This window comes from Micropterus dolomieu, linkage group LG21 (genome assembly GCF_021292245.1).
Source record: "Micropterus dolomieu isolate WLL.071019.BEF.003 ecotype Adirondacks linkage group LG21, ASM2129224v1, whole genome shotgun sequence".
In the NCBI taxonomy this organism is placed as follows: Eukaryota; Metazoa; Chordata; class Actinopteri; order Centrarchiformes; family Centrarchidae; genus Micropterus; species Micropterus dolomieu.
The window spans coordinates 2,012,435-2,040,365 of NC_060170.1; the positions used below are offsets into that span (position 1 = coordinate 2,012,435).

At 40.2% G+C, this 27,931-nt stretch overlaps 1 protein-coding gene across 5 annotated transcripts; it reads left to right on the forward strand.

The window, feature by feature from the left end:
* Positions 1–351: 351 nt before the first annotated feature.
* Positions 352–21,052, forward strand: ppm1f (protein phosphatase, Mg2+/Mn2+ dependent, 1F). 5 transcript variants are annotated; one of them, XR_006822414.1, is made up of 9 exons: positions 504–1,392; positions 3,469–3,695; positions 5,403–5,530; positions 7,329–7,531; positions 7,682–7,870; positions 8,780–8,923; positions 18,013–18,106; positions 20,131–20,665; positions 20,749–21,052. XR_006822414.1 is itself a non-coding variant. In XM_046034409.1 (8 exons), the coding sequence occupies exons 2-8, from the start codon at positions 3,532–3,534 to the stop codon at positions 20,520–20,522; spliced, it is 1,314 nt and encodes a 437-aa protein (XP_045890365.1). In that variant the 5' UTR covers positions 352–454; positions 3,469–3,531; the 3' UTR covers positions 20,523–21,052. The 5 variants fall into 5 exon arrangements, 4 of the variants coding, with proteins under 4 accessions (XP_045890365.1, XP_045890366.1, XP_045890364.1 ...); XM_046034409.1 differs by lacking the exon at positions 504–1,392 and adding an exon at positions 352–454 and having other exon boundaries at positions 20,131–21,052; XM_046034410.1 differs by having other exon boundaries at positions 487–583; positions 20,131–21,052.
* The last annotated feature ends 6,879 nt before the right edge of the window (positions 21,053–27,931 follow it).

Genomic DNA, 27,931 nt, shown 5'->3' on the forward strand with positions numbered 1-27,931 from the left:
CAGGTTCTGAAATTTGAGTATTTAATGCTTTTCTTTAAACTGAATATTTTGGGGTTTTGGACAGATTCGGGAAATAGTTTTAGATTTTAGATTTATTCACAGCATTTTCTGACATTTCACAGACAAATTGATTAGTCAAGAAAATCTGCAGATTGATTAATAAAAATTAATTTCCCTTTTTCTTGTAACATTTATGTATGGCGTGATAATTATTTGTGGCATAATAAAATAATACTTTATTTACCATTTTCTGTCTTAATTACCTATTTCTATTTTATGTGGAATTCATCGTATAAATGTCATCGTATAATATGGGTATGTTCCTTTAAATTTACCGGGGGGGGGGGGTGGACGTACAGGAAGATGGTCCAATAGGGTGTTTTCTCAACAGATTTCTCAACAGTATCTGTAGTACGTTGTGATTGTATTACTACCATCAGGTCTACCAAAGCAGGTTTGTGTGTGTTTATCAATGAATGTCTGTTGCTCTTTGTGTTCGTTTCCTTTAGCTGTCCGTCTGTAATTTGTCTACGCGAAACACCAACGTTATGCTAAAGGGCTGTTCCAGTTTATTTAGCCTCAGGTAAAATGAAGAAACTAACGTCTGCTAGTCTGGGAAATGATAAATTAACTTAAAAAGTAGCGTTGATCCATCCCTTAATGACCAACGTCAATTGTTTGTTGCTGACTGCTTGCATCACAGTGCAACATTAATGTTTCACATATGAAGATAGCTTACACACGTTTGTGCATGTACACGTTTGTACGTTACATGCCAGGACACGTAAAATCACACCGTGTTTAACGTTACATTTTGGGAACACAAAATAAGTTTACGCAGAACTGTAAAGTTGCTTAACGTTAGGTTGTATGCGTTTGGTAGCTAACGGATATGTCTCGACAGCTTGGACACATGCCCCTCTCATTGGTGTGGAAATAATACAGCACAATTAACGTTACTGTGCTAACGTTAATCTCTAACGTTAGCCAACCGTTAACTTCGTTTCAGCAGGAACGTTATTAACGCTAAAGACGCAAACCTGCCGCCCAACATAGTAAAAGTTCTCCATTCTGTTAGCTGTAAGTTAGCTTCCGGTTCGGCAATATAGGGGAAAGTTTAGAGAAACCTGAAGTTGCAATACTGAGCGACCGAGCATACCTTTTTCGCACCTCTCAGCTGTTATACATTTTCGGTAACGTTAAATCCCTACCGCTGTCACAACGTCACATTCCAAGGAAAACGCTCCCATGAGGGCAAAAAATACGTTATTTTCCGCTGTCTGCCAAGCAATAAGCAAAAATAAACTGTTACTTTGAATTGCTGGAAATACTGCAGGTTGTTGTGCTTTCGGATGCACTAATCGAGGAGAACATAAGCCTGAACTGTGTTAGGTGAGGGATTCCCCATAAGGTAAACGTAAACATTATTACCGCAGTCGAGCAGAGGCAGGGACCTGGCGGTTTTTAACGGCAGAATTGCGGCAGCGGATGTTATATGGATCGGAAATGCCCAACACTTGCAGTTTGTGTTCATATCTTTATTTTTGTTAAGTTGAAAGGTGATCCAAATACAATTTGACTGCTCTTGCGGGTGTGGTCACACCCGGGTGTTACCCGCTATGTTGGTCTGTTGTTTTGGTCATCGCGCATGTCACGTGAATGAAAACTATTCTATTCAAGCAACGGCTTCTGGCTTCTAGTTTAAAAACAGAAGGCTCCTAGTTGGCTCACTGCAGTCAAGCCAGCCTCCACTTCGAAAATGACAAGCCAGCCCTCACGCTGTTCTGCGATGCGTGTTTTTTGTAGGCATTACGGTAACATCGTGTCGCAGCCCTTTTTATATACAGTCTATTGTCGCAGCACATTTCAAAATAAAAGTGAGCTTCTGCTGAACATGGTACAATTGGTGTGGCAGAAACGATTAAATAAATAAATGCTAAATCTAAAGAAAGTATTACATTTTCATAGAAAGATTACTAAATTCAGCCAAGATTCAAACTGATTTAAAAAGCATAACATACCACCTCAGGGTGTCCCTCTGTCAATATCGGAGCGATCTGATGTATATTTTAAAAGATAAAGCCCTTAAAAATGTCTAATATCTTCTATCTGAATTTACTGATTTTAGAGTGGTGTAAAAAGAAAACCTCCTGTTGCCACTAACTCATTTCATTTAAATTAAAGCCCTATAAAATGTCTTATATTTTCACTGAATGCCCCCTGAATTCAGTTTGATGGTAAAAAACCCCCCACAAAGGTTACGATATGGTAACCCTAGTTCTATAAACACAGTCGGATTCCTCGACTGGACTTTATGAGTATTACCACCTCCAATCACACCCACACATCACCCACTGAAATTTGAATTGCGCACGTAGATGACCATTAGAGCATCACTACAGATACCTGAGTACTGTATTATAGCAGTGTCCCTACTGCAGACTAACCCTTCAGCAGACGATGGAGCGGCAGGGCCCATCAGTAGAGGGCTCTGCCTGTGCTTATAGAACTAGTTACCACATCGTGACCTTCATGCTTTCTCACACAGGCTTCACCCCCCACTTGTCTCTATGGGTACAGTGGGTGGAGCCCCATGACTGATCAGTGCGTCCGATGGGGGCTGCGCGAGTTAAATGACCCAGTTTTCTTTTGACATCAGTTTGAATCTTGGGGAATTCAGTAAAAATATTAAACCTTTTCAAGGGCTCTATCTTTTAAAACCTACATCAGATCGCTCTAATATTGACAGAGGGTCTCCCTGAGGTGGTCTGTTCTCACAGTGAAGTGAAATGAGCCAGGGGAAACAGAAGTTGTTGTTTTTTTTACATCAGTTTGAATCTTGCCTGAATTTAGTAAGCTTTCTGTGAAAATATAATACTTTCTTTAGATACTTGTCTTAAGCATTTATTTATTTATTAAATCGTTTCTGCCACAGCAATTGCATTATGTTCTGCAGAAGCTCACTTTTATTTAGAAATGTACTGCGACACGATGTTACCGTGATGCCTAGAAAGAATACGCATCGCAAAATAGCGCGAGGGCTGGTTTGACTGTCGTTTTCGAAGTGGAGGCTGGCTTGACTGCAGTGTTGTCTCGTGCTATTTAAGGGAGACAGTTTACGCTAAGATGATAAAATAAAACGTGTGGTAAAAATGAGAATACTCACTATGTATTTACTATCATAAATGTGAAATAAAAATAACATTTTTGACTTAGCATTATTAACTTATGAGGCACGTTAATAAGTCAAAGTCACTACATCAGTAGAGGTAACATTAGCTTTTCAGTTGTATTTCCTGGTGTGCTGTTACAATATTATAATAATGATTTAACGACATTATTATAATGTCACTTTCTCACAATAGTGTTACCAGATGTGGGAATTTAAATGTCTGTCATGTGGATACTGCATTAATTCCCAGAGTCAAATTTTCTCTATACTTTCTCTGCCCGTAAAATCTCCACTAGTGCCCTGTGAGCCCTGACCTCCTTTTTTTTACCTGAGATCTTACTGCAGCCAGAGTCTGTGGGATGGAAGAGGAAGCTAGGTGCTTCCTGAGGAGTTTTGTGGAGGAGTTTCCAGCTGCTCTGGAGGAAGACAGTCCGCTGCCTGGCAGCCCTCTGAGCCGCAAAGTCTGCTTGGAGGAGCTGCATGGAGAGAGCCTGGAGCTAGGCCTGAGGCTGCTGGCTGCCAGGTACGACAAAGAAGGACAAGTACACAAAAAGCATTTTACATAATGTTGTATGTCTGAAGGATACTGCAGCACAAGACCAAATAGACACAGAGTGAGAGAATGAATGCCACTTGCTCGAAGTGCTCTTGTTCGACCTGATTAAAGTCACTGTAATACATATGTAATACAACTTGTGTTAATTTCACTTAATTGTAAATAATTTCATGTCATTTTTCAACAGGATTTTACAACAGGGTTGTAAAATGAGATGAAGTTTGCACTTCGCACAAGAAAACATTATATACAAAAAAATATATAAAATGATATACTGTTTTACATGGTGCAGTGCTGAGAATGACTGCTCTGCAGTCTGATGATGTGACAGCAGATACTTCTGTATCTTTTTCCAGAACGCAGCAGGGTGAACAGACTGTAGCTGATTGGATAGTGTCCTTTAATATCCTTTGAGCTCTGTATCCAACGAAGGTTAAAGTCAAGGGCAACTGGACTTGGTTGAAGATACTGGATACTGACTTTCCAGTATCTTCAACCAAGTCCAGTTGCCCTTGACTTTAACCTTCGTTGGATAACTATGACCTGGATGACTGAGAATCTTCATAGACATTTGAGCTCTGTAGGTACTTCACCTCACTGATGCTCAGTAGACGGGTACCAATGATCTTCTGAGCAGTTTTAATTGCCTGCAGAGCCCTCCTGTCCTGGGCCGTGCACATCCCATGCCAGTTTGTGAATTTAACAGTCAGGATGCTTTCTATTGCTCCTCTGTAATAGCTGACAAGAACTTGGCATGTGAATTTAGCCTTCTTAAGTTTCTGTGCTTTCTTCCCCCTCCCCTGGGGGCTTGGACCCCGTTGATACCTGCTTGAAGTTCTAGTATCGATTATTTTTTGTTTCTCCCATCCTTGAGGCCACTTTCCTTAAATGATAAATGGCAATTTTGGGTTGTGAATTATGAATGTAAGATGCAGAAAATGCTGAGACATGGCTCTGTTCATCAAATCAGCTTTAGATTAATCAAATCACTTGATAATTTATCACTCTGTTTTTCATTTCACATGCATTTTCATCTCCTCCTTATTTCTATTAATTGTATTTGCTTCCACACCTCATAATTATTACTTCATAATTCAGTGGAAAATGAGTTAAAGCTAAGATATGTTGCAGACTAAGTGGCCTAGGAACATGGAGCACAGTAAAACGGCTACTACAATGAACTTTTGAGCTCAGCTAAACTGAAAGTAGGAGCATATATATATATTTTTTTTTTATTATTGTGAGGCCTTGGTCTCCAAAGAGACTTTGGCTCGTGTGCTTTCTCTTCTGCTCTCATTTCAGGAAGACTTCACATCCTGTTTGTAGAAACACAATTGTTGGTCCCACCTACTGTTTCCCAAGTCCAGCCTTTACTGCGTCAAAAATTCTGTAAAGGAAAAGGTGTGATAGATAGCAGAGTTGATCTCACATTTAGACGCACATTCACCAGCGGCACTCTTTAAAGGAACACTGAGCATTGTCCAGTTATGTTTTACCGATTTGTTTTTGCTAGTGATTGCTTGTTTATGTCTGTATTAGGGTGGATCAGTCACCATCTGGCTGTACAGTTGTGTATCACTTGGCTGCCAAGTCTGGTGAGAGAAATCAGACATGTTCAGATCTTGACAAAGTACACAACAAGATATATATTTCTGCTTTTCTCTGTTGGTTCAGGGGTGCTCCTGCAGCCCTCAGTGCCCTCATGTGCCAGGCAGCGCTGTCCCAGCTACTGCAGAATGACCTTTCACCTTTCCATTGCCCCCAGGAAGCTGAGGTCAACCAGGAAGAGGAGCAGCAAGTCTGTAAGTATTTTACTTTATGCTCATTATGGATTAGTGAAACAAACTGTGAACACAACATTAACATATTATCACCTTTTAAAGGGATATTAAGCAATTCTGCAGATATTGTTAGTATTTTAACTCAACTGTCAATGTATACGTCTGTTTGATTCCATAGTTACATGTGTAGAACATACATTTTGGTGTAAAATGATGTATGGACCGTGAAATTTGTGGGATTAAGAGCAACTTTAAGAGAATATTTTAAGATTTAAAAGAATCTTCTCCACTTTACTGTAAATGTACATAATGGCCAATGCATTGGTCACTTAATAGATTGATCAGTAATACTGCATTATGAACACTTTCCCAATTTTCCAATTTTTTATTTAATAAGCTGCTATGCCAATCTAATATTATTATTTATTAATAGGAGTGTGACGAGACACTTAGTTCATGAGATCAAGATGAGACAAGATTTTAACACTTTTTTTTTTTTTGCTGAAATATATAAACATTTTTGAGCATTAAACAGTTAATTTCCTGCATTCTAGTGAAGTTTTCTGCACCATTTTATGGTGGAAATATTTTTATTTATGTAAAGGGAAACACAAAATTCAGAAGGTGACAATTCAAAGAATTAAACTCTAACACAATCAAGTCAGTGCCGCACTTATTCTGTGCTGCTTTCAGATCTGTTTCTCCTGCAGATCAACTTTTCTCATGGGATATCATCCCATTCATTCATTTTAATTCATTTAGAAACTTCTGGATTTTATTAACTCCTGTGGTTCAGCAGGTTTTCTGCTCCTGTTCAAAACTTTCTGCACATTCAGAATCCGTCTCACATATCTGTGTACTCTGACATACAGAGAAAAAAGTCATAATATTACGAGATTAATGTCATCAATTCATGAGAAATCATTTTTAAGCCTGCCTGCCCTATACTGCTGTGCATTACATATATCCCCTTCAGATGGTCTGACAAACTCAGAAACCTGTTTAGGACTAAATGTTAGGATGACAAAGAGGTGGAAAGCGAAACTAACTGAAAACACAAGTGATCAGACAGAAATCTCACCAGAAACCCACACACGTTAACTTCAGCACCTCTGATAAAGGGCAGCTCACATTCAAGGTAAGGTTGCGTTTCAGTTTTAGGATTGTTTATAATTCAAAACTCAACCGGCTATGTACCTCTTATTCACAACTGTCTGGACTTACAGCGCGAGAGCGGGTATACTTGATTAGAATTTGTTGTTTGGTGTGTTCCAAAATGCCTTTATGCTACTGTTCGTGGTTCTGAAGTGACTGTTACTAATGGTTTCTTGGCTGTGTGCGCGGTCATGATGTGTAGGCTTACATGAAATATTATTGATTTTTTGTGGTAGGAGAGGATGGCTGTCCTGTGTTTGGCACCTGGGCCTATTACCATATTCACCATATTCCATTGAAGTGCACACAGCTTGTGTGAATATGTGATTCTTTTTAAGGAGGATTTGCATATTGCTTAAAAAATGGCTGTTTTTGTGATAACTTACTCTTGCTGTGCTGTTTGCTCATTGCATTGCTAAGACTAGACTAGCATCATAAGTTTTGTTTCAAAGCTGGAATTGTCATAGGTAACTTTTGCAGTACTATAGGAGAGGACACAGTAATCTAATCTAAGCTGGGAGTTTGCTTTTTTTGTCCCGACAAGTAAAGCATGTCAAAGGGCCAAGATTTAAGAGTCACAGAACACTTCTGGTATGTAAAAGCAAAAAGTAGTAAGAACCAAAAGGCTGCGATTAATTTGTTGTTTATTTTTTCTTGCTGTCAGCTTTTCAATCAGAGGCAGTACAACGTCTCTTCCTCAACAAGCTGATAAATGTTGCGCTGGCATGGCATCAAAACTTCCCCAAGCTCCCGTCCTCCCGCTCCCGGTTCCTCCACTGCTCCGTTCATGCCATCAGGAACACAAGGCGTAAGATGGAGGACAAACACTTGGCCCTAGCTGAGTTCAACCAGCTCTTTGGAATCCAGGTACAAGACTTTCATTGCAACATTCTTGTCTTGTTATTCACAATTGCAGAATTCGGACAAAAACCAGAAATCAAAACCCCTTCAAAATAATAAAATGTATGAGACTTATTTGACTTTTTTTTTCCTCTCTGTCTCTGTACCATGGTCTAGGACGGAGTGGAGCGTGCCTACTTTGCTGTGTTTGATGGCCACGGTGGGGTTGATGCTGCGACCTACGCTGCCACTCATCTCCATGTTGTCCTGAGTAAACAGGAGATGCTGCAGAGTGACGCAGTCACAGCCTTTAAAACCGCCTTCACACAAACGGATGACATGTTCAGGGACAAAGCCAGGAGAGAGGTATTGAAGCAGCACTGGTCCAACATCCTAAACTGCTTTTAGATTTGCTTTATATTTTTCTATTTATTAAAGGATCTGCCTCATATTCCATCTAACAGTTTTTTTGCTTGAATTTAAATACTCTTTAAACTCTCAGATTTAAAGACATGTAAGGGATCCAAGTTTTTTCTGGTCATCCCTGTGGGCAGTGCTGCAGAGAAACCAACCGATGTCACTCCTTTCAGTTGACTTGATTACCGCAGTGAAGGGGGGTGAAATCATTTATCTAGGAGGAGCTGCAGTGTGCATTAACAACCATCAGGTGGCACATGTGAGCAGTCCAGAAACAGGCTCTCTGTCACTACTGTGGGGTAGTCATGGCGACCAGCCAACAATGGGGTATAAAAGGTAAACGCCATGAAACGCCATGAAACTCTTTGGAAATGAATCACAATTCTCACAGTATGTTAAATTTTCAAGCCAAAACGAAATAAAGTTTTAGTGTGGATGTGTTATTCTGCAGACTGGTGAATTTTACCACTGACACTTACCAAACCTAGGGTTTTAAAAATGAAGATTGTGTTTCAGTGTAGACACGTGGGGTCGCCTTTTGGTCTGGTTCGTGGGGTCATGCATTGTGTGGTAAAAGAGCGACCAGAAAGACAAGGCGAGTGAAGTAATTCCCTGTTTCAGAAAACAGGTTTAGAATCTCTTGAGTTTGTTAACCCTGAAATGAGGTAAACTCAGGGTTTTCCGTTCCAGAAAGAGAGGTCATTTAAACCAGCGTCTACGTTTCATCAAGTGCAGCCCACATGTAACGCCCCCCCCACCCCTTTTTTTGCGCCAACATCACAGTGTTTATGTGGCAGGAAAAGCGTTACAGTAACATTTTAAAATAACGTGTGTGTGTGTGTGTGTGTGTGTTGACAGCGTCTGCGGAGCGGCACCACAGGTGTGGCGGTGCTGATCCAAGGTCAGCAGCTGACTGTGGCCTGGCTGGGAGACTCTCAAGCAATATTGGTCAGAAAGGGACAACCCATAACACTCATGGACCCCCATAAACCAGACAGAGAGGTAGGGATATCGCTCTCACTCTCTCTCACACACATACTTCAACGGAATATAATATAATTTTCCAACATTTATTGCACTGAATGGGTTCAGCCCAACAGCAACAGCAGCCAAACAGATGCAGCCATATTGTAGAGTGTTTCCCATACATGATTTATGTGTGGCAGCACACCATGTGTGCCCCTCCTTTTGATTCAGAATGTGCACAGAGAGAGCCCCTCTCTCTCTGTGCACATTCTGAATCAAAACAACCAGGTGCATGCATGTGACATGACCGCCACGCCATTTGATGTGACAACAGATATTATTGGGACTCTACAGAAAGTTGCAGATGAACACTGAATATCGATATACCATTGCTTTAGTTAGAAATATACAGACTTCTTAAGGATGACAATGTTAGTTATAGGGCTGACCCCGAATTTTCGAAGATTCGATGCTTCAACTGTCAATCTCACAGTCAGCTTTGCAGCAAAACAAGGATCATGCCATTTGATGATACGGGGGTGCTCAACGTCTGATTTTACATAGAACTACCAGTTTTCTCCCAATAAGTTAATATACAGCCTATTACAATATACATTTCAATATTTAATGCTGTAAATAAACATGTAAAAAGAATAAAACTTTCAATAAATCCAAAATTGTAACCCTAACCCTGGGTCGTCAGGGAAAACTCAAGAAACAGTGAAATTGAACAAAATAAATTAAATAAAATGGGCTTTAAGCATATGTATTCATCCTCTTATAAAACAGGTCACAGAAGGGGTGTGGCCATTCTGATAGCAAATGCTGTAAATTATGAACCCGTCTGAACTTAGAGATAAAGGAAGGAATCCTAGTGAGTTTACTTAATGTATATGCTCCCCCAGGCAGTGGATGGTCATTTTACAGACAAATAGTTGAATTAATGACAACAAAAGGTCAGGGGACTGTCATATGTCGGGGTGACTTAAAGACACGTTTAATTCCAAAACTAGACTCTTCAAGGGGGAACCCAGACTCCAGTGGTATCAGTAAAAAGGTAAACAATTTGATGAAAGAAACAGGTATTGTAGGCGTGTGGAGAGAAATGTATCCATCCAGTCAGGATTATACTCATTATTCACCCCCTCATGGCATATACTCTAAGATAGACTATTTTTTAATCTTTAAAAAAGATCTCCATAGAGTAGTGCAATGTGATATTGGTCCAATTGCTCTGTCGGATCGCTGTCCCATATATATGTCAATACACCTTAACAATAAACCGAGGACAACTTTTTGGAGATTAAACTCATATCCTAAATAATACACAAATCAAAAATAAATTAGAAAATGAAATCAAAGTATATCTTGAACTTAATGAGGTGTAGCTGCCCGTGCTTTGGGATGTGCTCAAAGCTGTAATTAAGGGGTGAATAATTTCTATTACTTCGCATGAAAAACAACAAAGGCATAAGAATCTAAAAGACAGATTAAAGCAATTACAGAAAGCATAAAGAAACCTTAGATTCAGAAATTAGTTCAGACATTAAGAAAACAAATAATGAAATAGATGAAATAAACACACAGGAAATTCAGAAAAAATTTTTGTTTACAAGACAACGTTATTATGCAGTAGGAGGTAAATCTTTGAAGCTTCTGTCTTAAAGATTGCAAAAACAGCAAGCTGATTACACTATACATAAGATTCAAAACCCTGAATCAGGAACAATTGAGACAAGCTAGAATAAAAGAAATTTTTGAGAGGTACTATAAATCATTATACTCCCAAATACAAACAGATGACCCCCAAATTGACACTTTCTTAGCTACAGTGAATCTACCCTCCATAACTGAGGAGCAAAATCAAAAACTTGTTGCAGAAATAAGTAAAGAGGAACTATACTCCGCAATTAGGAGACTTAAAAGAGGAAAGTCCCCGGGCCCGGATGGCTTTGGCCCTGACTGATAAAAATCAATGACACCTTTATTAAAAACCTTTAACTAGGTGCTAAAAGAAAGAGAAATTCCGCCTTCATGGAGAGATGCGATTATTTTAGTCATATTGAAAGACAGAAAAGACAAAATGGAATGCGGTAACTATCAGAATCAGTTTTATTGCCAGGTATGTGTACACATACGAGGAATTTGACTCAGGATTGTACATTGCTCACGATGTGCTTACTTATACAATAATAAAATAATAAATAAAATCAGACACATACTACAGAGTAGACAACACTAATATACACACTAAACAAAACAATATAGACATATTGACAAATAGTGCAGTGATCAGTGTGCAAAGGATGCAAGAGTAAACTATTCTCATTATGTACAAGTTGAAGGTGGATATGATATACAGGTACACATACATGTACACAGTGTGATGGAGCATAGTGCAAAGGATGCTGGAAAAAATAAATAAGACCTATGACCTGAGGTAGATGTATTGGTATACAGTATATACAATATGACATAGTATAAACAGCACTGAAATAGAGAATGGTGAATAAATAGATAATAAGTGGAAACCAGTAAACAGGTGGCTGATTAGAGACAGAGTTACTGGGTTATTGCACAGGAATTGTTCCTGACAGCGTGAGTCAGAAATCAGCTGTTCATCAGAGTGATGGCTTGTGGGAAGAAACTGTTCCTGAGTCTGTTGGTTTTGGCGTACAGTGCTCTGTAGCGCCTACCAGAGGGGAAGAGCTGGAACAGGTTGTGTCCGGGGTGAGATGGATCTGCAGTGATGTTTCCTGCCCGTTTCCTGACTCTGAATGGAGGGCACCATTCTGAAGGACTGTCCGTTGTAGTCTGCTCCTGTCCTTTTTGGTGGCAGATCCAAACCAGACAGTGATGGAGGTGCAGAGAACAGACTGGATGATGGCTGTGTAGAACTGCATCAGTAGCTCCTTAGGCAGGTTGAGCTTCCTGAGCTGACGCAGGAAGTACATCCTCTGTTGGGCCTTCTTGATGATCGTGTCAGTGTTGGGCTCCCACTTTAGGTCCAGGGATATAGTGGATCCCAGAAACCTGAAGGATTCCACAGCAGACACAGGGCTGTAAGTATGGTGATGGGGGGCAGAGTGGGGGGGCTCCTCCTGAAGTCCACGATCATCTCCACAGTTTTGAGCGTGTAAGCTCCAGGTTGTTCTGACTGCACCAGAGAGCTAGCTGATCAACCTCCTGTCTGTAGGCCGACTCATCACCGTCCCGGATGAGGCCGATGACCGTTGTGTCATCAGCGAACTTCAGGAGTTTGACAGATGGGTCCCCTGAGGTGCAGTCGTTGGTGTAGAGGGAGTAGAGCAGTGGGGAGAGCACACACCCCTGGGGGGCGCCAGGATGTGATGTTCCCCAGCCTCACCTGCTGACTCCTGTCAGTCAGGAAGTCTGTGATCCACTGACAGGTGGAGGCTGGCACAGTGAGCTGGGTGAGTTTGGTGCTGAGGATGTCCGGGATGATGATGTTGAACGCAGAGCTGAAGTCCATGAACAGGATCCTAGCATATGTCCCAGGAGAGTCGAGGTGTTGCAGGATGTGATGCAGACCCAAGTTGACAGTATCATCCACTGACCTGTTAGCCCTGCAGGCAAATTGCAGGGGGTCCAGCAGGGGGCCAGTAATGTCCTTCAGGTGGGCCAACACCAGTCTTTGAAAGGACTTAATGACTACAGATGTCAGGGCGACGGGCCTGTAGTCATTCAGTCCATAGATGGAGGGTTTTTTGGGACCGGGATGACTGTGGAGCGTTTGAAGCAGGAGGGAACTTCACACAGCTCCAGTGATTTGTTGAAGATCTGAGTGAAGATGGGGGGCCAGCTGGTCCACAGATTTCCAGGCATGATGGTGAGACACCATCTGGGCCAGGAGCCTTCCTGACCTTCTGCCTTTGGCAGAGGTGGCTCAAGTCCTCTTCACAGATCTTGAGTGCAGGTGAGAGGTCAGTGGGCGAAGGTGACTGTTTTTCAAACCTACAGTAGAAACCATTCAGCTCGTCTGCCAGTCGTTGAGTACCAGCAGTGTTGGGGGATGGTCTCTTGTAGTTTGTGAGTGTCCACGGGCTTCTCCACAACGACGCAGGGTCGTTGGCTGCAAAGCTGTTATTTAGCTTTTCAGCATAGCACCTCTTTGCAGCTTTGACCTCTTTAGTCATTGTGTTGTCTGGCCTGGTTGTACAAGACTCTTCTGAAGGCCTCCTCTTTGGTCTGACGACATTCGCCAGGTGGATTGAAGGGAGCGCAGTGCGAAATCCCCGCTGTCTCAGTTTAACCAGCGCACCTGCTCGTTTCCGAAGGATTCCAAATTGCTGCTCCTCCAACTAATAACTCCGGGAAAGTTCCATCGGCGTACTAAATGTTGACTATAAATTGTTTACGTTAATATTGAGCAAGAGAATAAAAAATATCCTACCAGAACTCATTCACATGGATCAAACAGGTTTTGTTCATCAAAGACAAATGCAAGACAGCGTTTGGAGAACCTTACACATTAGACATGTCACAAAACATAGTACAGAGTCAGCCATACTAAGTCTAGATGCAGAGAAGGCATTTGACTCTGTCAAATGGTCCTGCTTGTATAAAGTATTGACGAAATTCGGCTTTCACAGGTCTGTCATCGACACATTCAGAGCACGATATGAGAGATCATCTGTAAGGACAAAAATCAATGGTGATCTAACAAACTTTTATTCTAGAACACGGAACAAGACCGGGATGCTGTGCTTCCCCTCTTCTCTTTGGCTTGTTTATTGAACCTTTAAGCCAATGTATAAAACAAAATAGAGATTTTAAAGGAATAGATTTGCCAACAGGGGAACACAAATTGGCTTTATTTGCGGATGACGTGTTAATCTACTTAGTGCAGCCCACACAGTCGCTTCCCAAAGTCATGAATATACTAAATAAATATGAATCACTCTCAGGTTATAAACTTAATATACAAAAGACTAAAATAATGATATTTAACTGTGATTCACCAAAACACATTACAAGTAGATACAAATTGAAATGGGAAACAGAATCAATAAGGTATCTGGGTATCACTCTTCCTAAAGATGCATCAAAATTATATGATCTCAACGATGGACCAATAAATGTGAAAATAAAATGAGATTTATCAAGATGGAATGTAATTCCATTTCTGAATTTAAGCGCTATGTTAGAATATGTCAGAATAAACATTTTAACAAGATTACTTTATCTTTTCCATACCCTGCCAATTAACATTCCACCTAAACAGTTTATAGAGTGGGACAAATTGATGTCCAGATACTTGTGGCAAGGGAAAAGCCTGGAATCTAATATAAAACCCTGCAGTTTTAAGGATTGTAGTGGAATGGGCCTCCCATGTTTACAAATATATTATGCGGCCCAACTAAGGCCCTTACTTTGTTTATATACTCTGGAAGGGCATTGGAAATCTATTGGCGGAAGACATCCCACTAGAAGCAATTTTAACAGATGAGGAACTACAAAAAAATTGCTAACAAGGGCAACCAGTGGCTCAACTTATCACTAAAAATATGTCAGGAAACTGAAACTAAGTAGGTTAGAAGTTCCTGCAAAATTGTTAAGATAGTGTGCCTACAATTAAAACTTTTTGCCGAATAGATCTGATGATAGATTAAAAAAAAATGGACCACAAAAGGTCTTACTAACTTCTACACGTTTGTCCACAAGGGGGGGTTTCCAAAACTTTTTATCCCTACAGGAAAAACACAACCTGGAAAAGAATGATTTCTTTAGGTACCTTCAAGTTCGACACTATTTCGTTCAGAACTTGAACACAGCTTCGAAAACAGAAGAATTAGATATCCAAAAACTATTCCTGTCAGCATCTAAATCCACGACTTGCAGCAATATCATCTCCAAAATGTACGTAGGTATTCTTCAATGTACAGTCCCCTCCAAAAGTATTGGAACGGTAAGGCAAATTCCTTTGTTTTTGTTCACTGAAGACATTTGGGTTTAAGATCAAAAGATGAGTATGAGACAAGAGTTCAGTGAGCAAAACTATTGGAACATGTGACTGACAGATGTTCTGGTTGCCCAGGTGTTGCCTTTTAGGTTGATTGTCCAAAAATTAAATAGCTCTGCATGACTAGTTTTCATCTTTGGTTCAAACCTATAAAGACTGCATTTCCTGTTCAAGAGGATAAACCAACATGAAGACCAGAGAGCTGTCTATGGGATAAAAGCAAGCCACTGTCAAGCTGAGAAAAGAAGGAAAATCGACCAGAGCCATTGGACAACAATTTGGAATGGCCTGAAAAAGAAAGGAACTACTGGTGTACTGAGCAACAGACGTCGAACAGGTCGGCCAAGGAAAACAACAGTAGTTGATGACAGAAATATGGTGAGAGCTGTGAAGAAAACCCCCAAAACATCAGTAAGTGACATCAGCAACCACCTCCACAGTGCAGGGGTGAAGGTATCACAATCCACTGTTGGAAGAAGACTCAGAGAGCAGAAATATAGAGGCTGCACCACAACAAAAACAAAGGAATTTGCCATACTGTTCCAATACTTTTGGAGAGGACTGTAAATCAGAAAACCCACTTTATATAAAAAGAAATGGGAGAAAGAGGGTAATTTTAACATCCCAGAGGAGACTTGGCAAAGAGTGTGAGCAATTCAATGAGTTCAACTAGTTCATCCACATGGTGCGAATTCTGGCGGAAAAATATTGTACGATTCTTAATTACCCCGCAGCAAAAAGCACATTTTGGAGATGGCAGTTGTTGGAGGCTCTGTGGGGAAAACAACACCAACCATTTTTCATATTTTGGAGCTGCCAGGTCCCCTACTGGCAAGAAATACATAAACATGTTAACAATCTATTTGGTAGTAGTATCCCTCTCAGATGGGATGCTGTTTACATGGGTGATATCCAATTAGATAGATGGAGTAATAACTAGACAAGAAACTGGCTCATATACTTCTGGCAGCAAGTAAAAAGGCTGTCAAAAGAGTTGGCTAAAATCAGACCCACAAACTATTGAAGAGTGGATAGAAATAATACATTAAATTGATATTATGGAATTATCATTTTCCCTCAGGATCCAAAACTTAAAAATTTACCTGATTTGGATCAAGTGGACTGAATATATTAAACTAGTTACTTCAGATTTTAAATGGACTTGTTGACATAATTAACGGATGTAGGTACTAGACACAATGGGAAATGTAGGTATAGACATCAATAAGAAACAATGAGTATGTAAGTTTCTGTCTGATCTTGTTCTATGCATGCATATATATGTAGATATGTGTGCTTAGGTATGTAGATAAACGTGTGTATGTTTGTATATCTGGCTGTTTGTATTCCTTATCATAGAACTCTGGTGAACCATGGAGTGAAGAGCTTCCTATGTTTGTCTATATATAGTTAACTATGCCCTATTGTTTAAAAAAAATAAAAATGCTTTGGAATTGCAACACTTGGATAGTTGAAGAAGGGAAAGTCTCAAAAATTTGTTTTGTGACTTTATCAGTAGTACAGCTTTACCTGTGTGAGATGAAATGTAAGAATGTATTTGCCAAAATAAAAAAAAATAATATGTGTTTCACATTGGTTTCACTTAAAGCAGTAGTCAGCAAGAGCCCACTGGCCAAATAAATAAATAAATAAATACCATAAATAAGCAGCTGGTGCTGAAATAGGACTCAGTCATGACGGCAACAGTTACTCACATAATCACTTCCTCTTAAGTAATTGTGCCTACAAAATAGAAAAAAGGTTTTTGCAGCAATGCTTTATTTTTAGTTGAATTGAGAACTTTTACATTGAAAAGTTCTGACAGACATTCAGAAGAGTCTGTAGTTCTTAAAACCTCTTAAAAAGCCTCAGGAAACGTGATTCCGCTGAATGAGAAGAATTTTCTCTCCCTGGAGATGCTGTTGAAATGAAAAATAAGCGTCCATAGGATGATGGATGTGGACCAATCACCGGGACGCACACGCTCCAGCACATGCTTTATTGTGAGCATGTGAAACAATCTCTTCAGAGTCAATTTGTTGAAGAGGGAAAAAATATTCGTGCAAGAGTGGACCAAACATACAACCCTCCAATTGAAAGGCCTGTGCACTACTGAATGAGCTAACTGGTCACTTAAACTAACTTGCTGACCCTGACCCTACAGCATTAATAACACTGAAACAGCATGACAATGGCAAAGATACTGCTAGATATTCAGCGCTCCCTTAGAACTTACTGTAACATAAAACTCTTACAACTCAGTTTCAACACATTCGTCTCTAACGTACTGTATATCAAACCTGCCTGATGACGATAACTCTGTTTCAACAATTGACTACAACATCAGAACTTATAAGCCCTGCTCTGGGAGCATACCAGACACATATATAGACTCACTCACACACAGGTTTTCCCTCTTTATAAAGCCTAGTTCACACTACACGATTTTAAGCCCAATTTGCGTCGGCGAGCTTAGTGACATTCACATCTACATCTATCCAATGAGAGCAGGCAGCTGGAAGAGCAGGCAGCTATTTTTACCGGAAAACACTTTTAACTCACCTCCAGCTCTCTGTAGCTCAGACAATCCCTGCCACCTGCGTGTGCTAATCCATTTTTTCATCCATATTCTTTGTATTTATAATTGCTATCTTTATAATAACAAACAACAGCTGTTTCGTGTGTTTTTTTTGGTTCATTTCCCGTTTCACATTTCACGTGTGTTTTCTTGACAAAACGTGGTTTGGAGACCAGCGTCGGGTGACACAGCCGTCGTGACACCGATCAGTCACGTAGTGTGAACACCACAGCGACTTCAAGACTCCCGTCAGTAACACACTGACGTAATGTATGACTAGTTTAGTCAATGATTTCATACATTTTCTGAATCTCAGAGCAAAGCTCCTATCAAATGGGGGTTTAATTTGTGTTAGTTTAAGTGTAAACGTTTGAGAACCATGGTTTAGACTGCTGTGGTTACAGGTTTTGATTTTATGTTGTCAAGGTCTTCTGTCTTCACCACAACACTCAATGTGATGAGTTTTACATGACTGATGGCTGTCAATGCACGTCTTCAGATTAAATGAACAGTGTGAAGGTGGTCTGGTGGTCAGGTTGGTCTCTTTTGTCCTCCACTGTCCAGGATGAAAAACAGAGAATTGAGGATCTTGGTGGCTGCGTCACCTTCATGGGTTGCTGGCGTGTTAATGGAACATATGCTGTATCAAGAGCTATAGGTAAGTCACTCATAACCAACAAGAAGAGAGCAAGTTTTGGGCTTAATACAGTAAATTCTCACATAGTGGTCTTTATTACCTTAATGACAGAGAGAACCATTTGTATGTACAGTATATATTTTCTAGTTCAATAAAGAATTATAGAAGTTGTATGACAAAGATTTTAGTCAATCAACCTGACAAAGATTTTAGTCAGTCAACCATGTTTTGTTTTGTTAGTTTTTTTGGCAGTTCTTTTTTATAAACACATTGTATTGCAGTAGTACTGTATCAGAAATATTAGGATTTTTTCTTCAGCTAAAAAAACACCCAGACTCCCTGCTCATTGTTCTCGGGGACTTCAACAGAGCAAACCTCAGCCACGAACGTCCAAAGTACAGACAGCATATTAAGACACTGGACCACTGCTACACTACATGAAAAGAAGCTTATCGCTCTGTCCCCCATGCAGCGCTGGAACACTCTGATCACTGTCTGGTTCATCTTATCCCGACATACAGGCAAAAACTGAAATCTGCTAAACCTGTTGTAAAGACTGAAAAGATGGACCAACGAGTCAAAGCTAGAGTTACAGGCCTGCTTTGACTGCACTGAGTGGAGTGTTTTTGAGACTGCAGCCACTGACCTGGACGAACTGACACTGTGACATCTTACATGAGTTTTTGTGAGGACGTGTGTGCTGACCAAAACCTTCCACACATACAACAACCAAATACCCTGGTTAACAGCGAAACTCGGGCAGCTTCGTCAGACCAAAGTGGAGGCCTTCAGAAGTGGGAACAGAGTCCTATACAACCAGGCCAGGAACACTCTGACTCAAGAGGTCAAAGCAGCAAAGAGATGCTACACTGAAAAGCTAGGAAACAGCTTCACAGCCAGCGACCCTGTGTCAGTGTGGAGAGGCCTGCTGACACTCACTAACTACAGGAGACCATCCCCCAACACTGCTGGTACTCAACAACTGGCTGACGAGCTGAATCGTTTCCATTGTAGATTTCAAGCCCACAGTCACACCTCTCCCCCGCTCCAACACCATCTTCAAACAGTCACCTTCCCCGACTGCCACGCTCTCACCCCCCTTTCCGACCCCTCACCTGCACTCACGATCTGTGAGGGGGATGTGTGCCAGCTCTACCAGAGGCAGAAGATCAGGAAGGCTCCTGGCCCAGACGGTGTCACCATCCTGCCTGAAAATCTGCCCTGACCAGCTGACCCCCATCTTCACACAGATCTGGCTGTGTAAAAGTACCGCTATGAACAGTGGGCAATTCCCTCAGCCAAAGTCTGCAGAAATGCAGATTTACAAAAAGGGTCTATAAAGGGCTCAAAATGTCTGCGCGAGCGCCCTCGAGAGGTCGAAAATACCTAAGCCCTCACGTACTTCCTGGGAACGCCTCAAAGTCTGTGAGTCTGTGAGGGGGGACATTGGGATTGGGCCTTAGTTTCTGTTTGAGCACTTAGGCTCAGTGTATAAATGTGACTGAATGGTGAATGCAGATGTAGTGTAAAAGCGCTTTTGGTGGTCAAAAAGACTAGAAAGGCGCTATACAAGTACAGAGCATTTACATGTTACATTTATACCTGGCAATAAAGCTGATTCTGAATCTGATAGAGGATTCTTTTGGATTTTAATGTATAAATGTGTAGTGATCAGCCATTATTTTATGTCAAAAGGAAGAGCCCAGCATCTCTTTCAGGCTGACTGTGGAGAAGGTTTAACGTGACTTATGTGATTTCCCTCTGTAACGTAAGAACATCCAAAAGTTGATTATGTTTAAACTTTTGCCGCAGGGTAACTACTTCCTGTGCAGTTTACATCATCACAGGCTAAAAAAACTACCCCTATTCAAATAAATGGACCGACATTATTGCCACAATACCTGATTTTGTGTGAATTCAGCCTAAGATTTGTAAGGTAGTTTATGAGCACTATTGATCTTCATTCTAACCAATTAATTGAGAGGTATTCAGGCCTTGGAGTCGGTCTGCAGCTGCTAACCACACATTCCACATCACTCCTCCAGGTGACTTTGACCAGAAGCCCTATGTCTCTGGAGATGCTGACTGCTCAACAACCCAGCTGTTCGGGGATGAGGACTATGTGTTGCTGGCGTGTGATGGCTTCTTTGATGCAGTCAAACCTTCAGAGGTGCCACATCTGGTCCTGAATGCACTCCAACAGGCTGGTGACCCCGAGGGCGGGGAAGACGCTCCACTGGAACGGTCTGAGGATGCTATTGGACAGAGAGTCGCTCAACAGTTGGTAGGTCACGCTAAGGCAGCCGGTTCCAGTGATAACATCACAGTGATGCTGGTGTTCCTGCGTCCACCAGAGCAGCTGCTAGTTGAAGACTCCACCCCAGTAACTGTAAAAACTACTCAGGACTCCACTTCTCAAGATGCACCACAGCAGTGAAGCAGGTCTGCTGCACAGTGCACAGACACCTTCTGCCTGACTCTGCATTTGTCAACATATTTTTGTCCTCAGGTGCTGACATACATCATACAGACTGACAAAGCTAATTTGATATGCTAACAAATCACATAAGCACGGCACAGGTAAGTCACACCATGTCACTGCTTTGGAGTAAAAGTGTTGATTCAGCTGTATTTAGACCTAAGATGTATGCTATATGATGCAGGGTCAGCTTTATTGCTAGGGTTCCCGGGGCAAAAGTGAGCTGTGGGTTCCTACTGAGTCCCCAAACATACTCCCCCAACCTTGAAACCAACAAGTATTCCTACACTGGAAAATAACCTGCCCGAGGTTTGCTGTGTGTAAATTGATATGTACCATGTGAGCATCATATGTGAAAAAATATGATGTCCTGGTTCTAACTTCAGTATTATCTCATGTGATCATGGGATTTTAACTCTTTAAAAAGAGCTTTGTGTTATACATTCATAATCTTGAATTGAACTAAGCATTGAAAACATTTAAACTTTGTTTGTGTTGACTGGCATTATTTTGTACTGAAACAGATGTGTGACTGAAATGAAAGTCTTAAGGATTGATTCTTTTTTGAAAACAAAGAACTTAGTAGAATTTTTTAAGCAACTCAACACCTAATTGTGAGATTTAATCACTACTGAATACCTTATTTTGTAAATTTAAATACCACTGAAGTTATAGCATTGAAATATTTTCATTTGAAAACCATCTCTCTCAATTTAGGTGGTTGGAATTCTGCTCTTTCAAATTGTATATTTAAAAAAAAAATAGAATTTTTCCAGCTTCACAATTCAAATACAAAGTTCTAGTATCCAGAGTTTCCAGGAACTTTTCTTTCTTGGATCATGTGACTGACAGAACGTAACCTGATAGGACAGTGGTCTAATTGATTCCATTCAGGTTTGTAAATGTAAATGCTCCGTACTTGTATAGCGCCTTTCTAGTCACACACATTCATACACTGAGCCTAAGTGCTCAAACGGAAACTAGCATTCACGCTCATTAACACACTGTCGGAACAGCCGCCAGGGGTTCAGTATCTTGCCCAAGGACACTTCGACACGCAACCAGGGGGAGCCAGGGATTGAACCGGTGACCTCCCGATTAACGGCCAACCCGCTCTACCTCCTGAGCCACAGCCACCCCAAAGTTTGAATGTTAATCCTTGTTCCTTCTTGGATTTTGGAATCTGAATCCAATTTTAGCAACTTGAACTTAAAACCAAGTTTTTAAAGTTGCACCACTTAAAATAACCCTATATTTCTGTAACCGTAGTTACTGTTGCCATGCCTGCCAAATGTTCTGTTCTCACAAAGCACTCTGCAGATGTACCATCAAAATGTTTAGTCATTTTTTTAATGTTGGGCAGCTGTGGCTTAGGGGTTAGAGCGGTCGTCTATTTACAAAAAAGGTTCTATCCTGAGCTCCCCTAGTTTGCAAGTATCCTTGGGCAAGACACTGAACCCCAAATTGCTCCAGATGAATGTGATGTAGTGTAAAGCGTCTTGAGTAGTCGGAACAACAGGAAAGGCACTGTACAAGTACAGGCCTGTAAAATAGCGCCTGTAAGATGTTTATTGTCGAATTAACTATAACTTACAGTTATCCAGTAGTTGCTGTATTTCATTCTACGATAAAATTACTGTAAAACCAACAACAGTAGTGTTTAGCATACGGTAAAATAAAGTACAGTATACTGTTATTTTAGTTATTTATTTTAGTATTATGCTGTTATGAAAACATTACTGTTAGTTTACAGTATTACTGTTTAATGAATAAAATACTGTTTTAGCTGTTGATGTAAAATAAAAAGGACATTTGAAGACTTAACTAAAGCAGATCGCTTATTGCAATAATACAGTCATAATAATACATATATAAAGAGATCTGTTTTGAAACTGATAGTATAACAATGTCGTAGGCAGTCGGTAATCATTGTATAAAAGTAAAAATATAAAAAATATAATATATATACATATATATATATATATATTATAAAAAAATATTTCCCTATAACTAGCCACAGAGACTAGAAAAGCCAGGTTGAAGATAAGAAAATACAGGTAATCAACCATCTTGCCCACATGCTAAACATGACATTCTCCATAAAGATCATCAGAATAAATAACAACTAATCAAAACTCCAGAAAATTGGCTCAACATTCAACCAGGCCACAGTTATCCTGTCAAGACACATTGCAATACACAAAAGAATCTTCACAAAAGAATCTTAACAAAACAGTTTCTCACTGTAGGTGTTCCGGGTGGGGAAGTCTGCATTTGAAAAGTAATGGTTGTGAAGTTAGACAGGTGAGGATAGAGGTGGTGGGGGGAGCCGGGTGGGCAGTGGAAGTGGTGACAGCAGTTGTGATTGTCCTCCAAAAAAATGACAAACACAAATCAATCACTGGGGCAGAAATTCATCTCCAGTGCCAAACTCACATTATCTGAACACCTTTTATTGAATCTATGAAAGCTGCTCCGCACTCTGATTACACTAGACAATCAATATCTTTGAATGTGAATTTTGGTGTATGGTGGATTCCATCCGAATACTCAGACACAGTATGGGACATGTACATGACTTCTGTGAGTGTTGTGTTGTCAAGTCTTTCGGTATTCAAAGAACAGATTGTATTTTCAGAGACTTTTTCCTATCCAATTTTAGTATGGGAGTCAATGGAAAAATTGGATACTTATTCTCACTTCTAGTGACAGGAGGACCACGGCACACAATTTTGGTGATATTCACAAGTATTCTCAAAGACTTTCTGAAGACAAACAAGCTGCCACAAGCAATCATTTTATCTTTCTAATTAAGCTCATCTTTAGAAGTCATGTAAAATGTTTGTTACAGCAAGGGGCTAAAACCAAGTATCTTAAATCCAATAAATCAAACTTAATTCAAATATATCTAGTAATTTTAGTGGGCCATACTAAAATAATGGGCCATGGTAACGTTATGTTAGTTAGTGATAATGGACTTAACGTTACAGTTTCACAGGTTGGAATCCTGAAGATGGTCTTGGCATATATGGCAATATGGCTCATCTTGTGGAAATAAGAGGAACAGAAAAGCTACTTAAAATAAAGACTGATTGTGAACAAATTAACTTTAATGTTACATGTAAACACCCAAAGTCAGACTCACAGCTCCATTAAATAACATAGAAAGTTCCGGTAATTTTAGCCCTCAGCCTAAAAATACTATTCAACGTTATGAAAAAGTCAAGTATTTTGTTTAAGCTATTAATGTTAATTTAATCAGCTTCTAACTTACTGACAGGCTAACAGGACAGCTTTGCTATTCCAACGTTGGCTAGCTAAGTAAGTTAGGTAACATTAGCTGTGGCTATTTACCAGATTACAGAATATCAAAGCCACAGGCAGTTCTTCTAGACTAAAGTTAAGGTTATGTTAGTGCACTTTTTGTTTCAGGATTAACCACTCACCAGATATTAATGATGAAGCAGCAGACAGACGGACGATAACGTTACCCCAGAACAGGCTCTATCAAATGTGTTCTCATACAGCTGCACTCCCCGCACTGAGAGCTACAACCGAAAGTCCACGTAAAACGTCACACACAACATAAGCACCAACTTAAGGCATACAGTCCAGTCCTGAAGAGTCTGTTGTGAAAGTTTCAAGAAAAGTTTCCTGATATCTGATGTTAAACTAAATATTGTTCAGTCAAATCCAAGATAGTCTTTCATTTGAAAATGGAGGTTGGTGGTGGTTTTCGCGGTCAGTTAGTATTACTGTATTTAGATTTACGGTAATATTTTCCCAGAATGTATTTAAAATCTAAAATTGCGATTGCGAGCCGAAGCTAAACCGAGGCTTATTGTTGGCTATTTTCTCTCTCTCTCGCTCCGCGCCTGTGCATAGTTTTGCGTGCATGCCGTGCTGCCAACTACTGCATGCACGTCACGGTTCCTCGCGGGATCTATTTCAAGTAGCCGGCTGTTTAAAAACGATATAATATTCTTTGTGTGGTTCATCAACGGTGATAAATTATCCGAAAGTCCCGCGAGGTACAGAAAACTGGCACAACACTGGTGAAGCTGTGGCTCCATCTCTTCAGCAAGTGTTCGTCCACTGCCACTACACACACACAAACACGCTACGCATACACATGCGCACTGACGACCCGGGGTTAGGATTACAATTTTGGATTTATTGAAAGTTTTATTCTTTTTACATGTTTATTTACAGCATTAAATGTTGAAAAGTATATTGTAATAGGCAGTATATTAATTTATTGGGAGAAAACTGGTAGTTCTATATAAAATCAGACGTTGAGCACCCCATATCGCCAAAATGGCATGATCCTTGTTTTGCTGCGAAGCTTCCACTGTGAGATTGACAGTGAATCAGGCTCAGAAGCATCGAATGTTCGACTATGTGGGGTCAGCCCTACTGGCTTCCATGCCTAGCAAAATGTGAGACCCCATATTCCAAACACACTACTTTAACGTGGAGAAATCCAATCTGACCACCGTTGGATCTATGATTGGGCAATCAATGTTTGGGCGATAGGTTAAGCAAAAGGTCAATTCAAATCACATAAATGCAGGTGGTTCTAATAGATTGAATATATTCAGTGGTATTTAAATTTCAATATTAAGCATTAAATAGTGATTACATATTACTATTAAGTTAAGTTGCTTATACAGTAAATGTAAGATGAAGCTTTTCTTTGCTTCCATAGATCTGTGCCAAAAATAAAAGCTTGCCTTCTCTTTACCTCTATACTGTTACAAGTATTTTACCGTCTTGGGCTTTATGCTCTGTGTTAGTATTGTTTTGTCTAGCTTGTTCATGTTCTCTCTGTATCAAGTATTAAATGTAGTTTCTGGATTGCACTGTGTCTTGGAGCAGTTAGATTTATGCTTTGTTTTCAATAAAATCTTTGGTTTCAATAAAATCTCACTATTTCAGGTTCTACAGTGGGATTGGATTCACACTGGCATCATTAATTTGCTTTTTTAAGTGGTTTCTCATGAGTAACTCCAACTGTGCCTTTATTTATCATGACTTAATGAAATGCCTTGGAAATCTGTAATTCTGTGCTGCAGTGGATGTTGTAGTGTTACATGAGGGAAATTTAATCCTTAGCGGAGCTATTGTCAACTTGAGTCCAAACTATGCCCATTACCCTTCAGGAACCAATATCAAGTCCATCTCTAATGCCAAGCAGTACAAAAAAAGTATTTTACCCTGTATATCTTGCAAGGTATACAGGGAAAGTACAGACTTGGATTAAGTCAGCAAATCTTGATACTGGTCCTGGACTGAGTTTGGTCGTACTATAAAGAAAAGCTGGTGATTAGATTTTAATCTCTGGTTTACAGAACCTGCTATATCTGAGCTTCATTCAGGAAGTTTTGAAAGATCGCTAGTGTGCCAAAACGGGCTGTTTAACCAGGTTCACCCACTCGCACCCTCTACAGTTTCATTATATACTTCTCCTGTTTTATTTACAACTTTTGGAATAAAAGGACAGTTATTTTGATAATCCAAAAAGTTATGAAGGAACAACTTCCTTAATTGCATTTAAAAAAGGAAGTGATGTCATCTGTCCATGTTGGTCTGTTCAATTAACAAGAGACTTGGTGACAAAGTACTTTCCCATGGCCCACTGAGGCTCTGTGCAAAATTTGGCACCAATCGTCCACCAGGTGACATTTCAAAATCATGAAATATGCTGAAATAATGTTTCCAAACTCCTAGCAGTCAGATCTGCAAGAAACGTCTTTCCAAAATCTCTGCAGTCTCATGGTCAAAAGCTGTTACAATAATTACAGGAAGTGCTGTCATATCTCCACATAGATCTGTCTGATTATAGGTTTTTCTGATTGTTTACACACTAAAAGTGAATGCTTAAACCAAAGCATCCAAACCTTAACTTTTGTTACCATGCCTTAAACAAAGGTACACAAAGTACAAACACATGTTCTGCTTTGCACTTTATTTGCAATTCTGCTACACACTTCTTGCAAAACACTACAACTTTGCAAATCTAGTGGTGAAAGCGAGAGGAAGACAGAGAAGAGTAGGAGGAAGATCGGGACAAGGACAAGAACAAATAAGGGGACCATGCAATACATGGAGACACGGTTCCGATAAAATTAGGGCCACTGTGGTGAACCATGTCATAAATCACGGCGTAACAATGAGGCTGGGCAGAAAGTCCAGTCCAACCTGAGCCGCTACACAGTAGCATCCATAATGCATACATTTAGACTGGAGAACAGGTCTTCAACTGTCTACACTAAACTGTATCTATGTAATTGTTGCACATCATTCTGCATCACAGTACAGTACAATATGATGTAGTCCTACAATATTAGAGTATAGGTCTATGCTCCTAAGAGAGCAAAAAAATTGGTATTGTGCTGTGAATTACGTTTTCTAAATAACTGCCTTACGACCTCCTGAAGATGGAAGGCAACGTTTGTTCACCCATCAACAGGAACTGGCCATATGGTTAATATGGTGTTGGCAAACAACGGTATCCACCTACATCAACTACAAGAGCAAATCATTGCTGATCACACAACATTGATCATTGATCAGTATCAACCGTGTCAGTATATCAACACTTTCCCACATGCCTCTTAGAACAAAGCACCTTTTTCCTTACATAGACACTTTATCAAGAGTGCATTGTAAACATTCTGCTACAACCTGAGGCAACACTGTCAGTCATTAAAACACCTTCTGAATGACATAAAACCAGCATCAGTAGGGAATTATACAAGATTAATGCAGAAATGTCTTGCAAAATATGTAATACATTTACAACCTCTTAACAACAACAAAAAAGACAAATGTAATTAAAGCTGCAAGCAGCGTTGGGCGGGCCCTCGCACTTGTAGCGCGTCCGCGCGTGAGCCGGCCGAGTTGCATATTCTGGAGCTCTGCCGGTGCTGCTGTGAATTTCCTACGCGGTTCCGACGCCGCATGAAGGTGCTATATGTCACTTCCTGTGTCCCCTATGTGGAGCTACATAGCACTTGCCGCTATGAATATAAATCGGTATTGGCGTGTAGATGTCTGCGGGGTGGGAGAGTTATCAAGCACGTAAAGTTTGTTTCAGATGTGAACATGTACACTGAACAATAATGTACCCAAACAATAAAATAAATTCCTTTTATATTTCCCTGCCTTGTTGTTTATGTGTACATACAGAGGAAGAATGTGAGAACAGCACACATTTCATCGTTACTGTGTGTTAGAGCATGGGAGAACAGTGGATACTTTTAATACAGCCCACACCCCTAATACTGTGTAACTATAACAAGTAGAGAACAGAAGAAAAAGATGTTCTTTCTTTACAACTGTCTGCATAGCTTATTCATATTGTG

Bases quoted from the DNA above. Each gene is read 5' to 3' on its own strand.
- ppm1f (XM_046034409.1), top strand. From the start codon at position 3,532: ATGGAAGAGGAAGCTAGGTGCTTCCTGAGGAGTTTTGTGGAGGAGTTT. The intron at 5,531-7,328 runs GTAAGTATTTTA...TCTTGCTGTCAG, and splicing joins GGAAGAGGAGCAGCAAGTCT to CTTTTCAATCAGAGGCAGTA. The intron at 7,532-7,681 runs GTACAAGACTTT...ACCATGGTCTAG, and splicing joins ACCAGCTCTTTGGAATCCAG to GACGGAGTGGAGCGTGCCTA.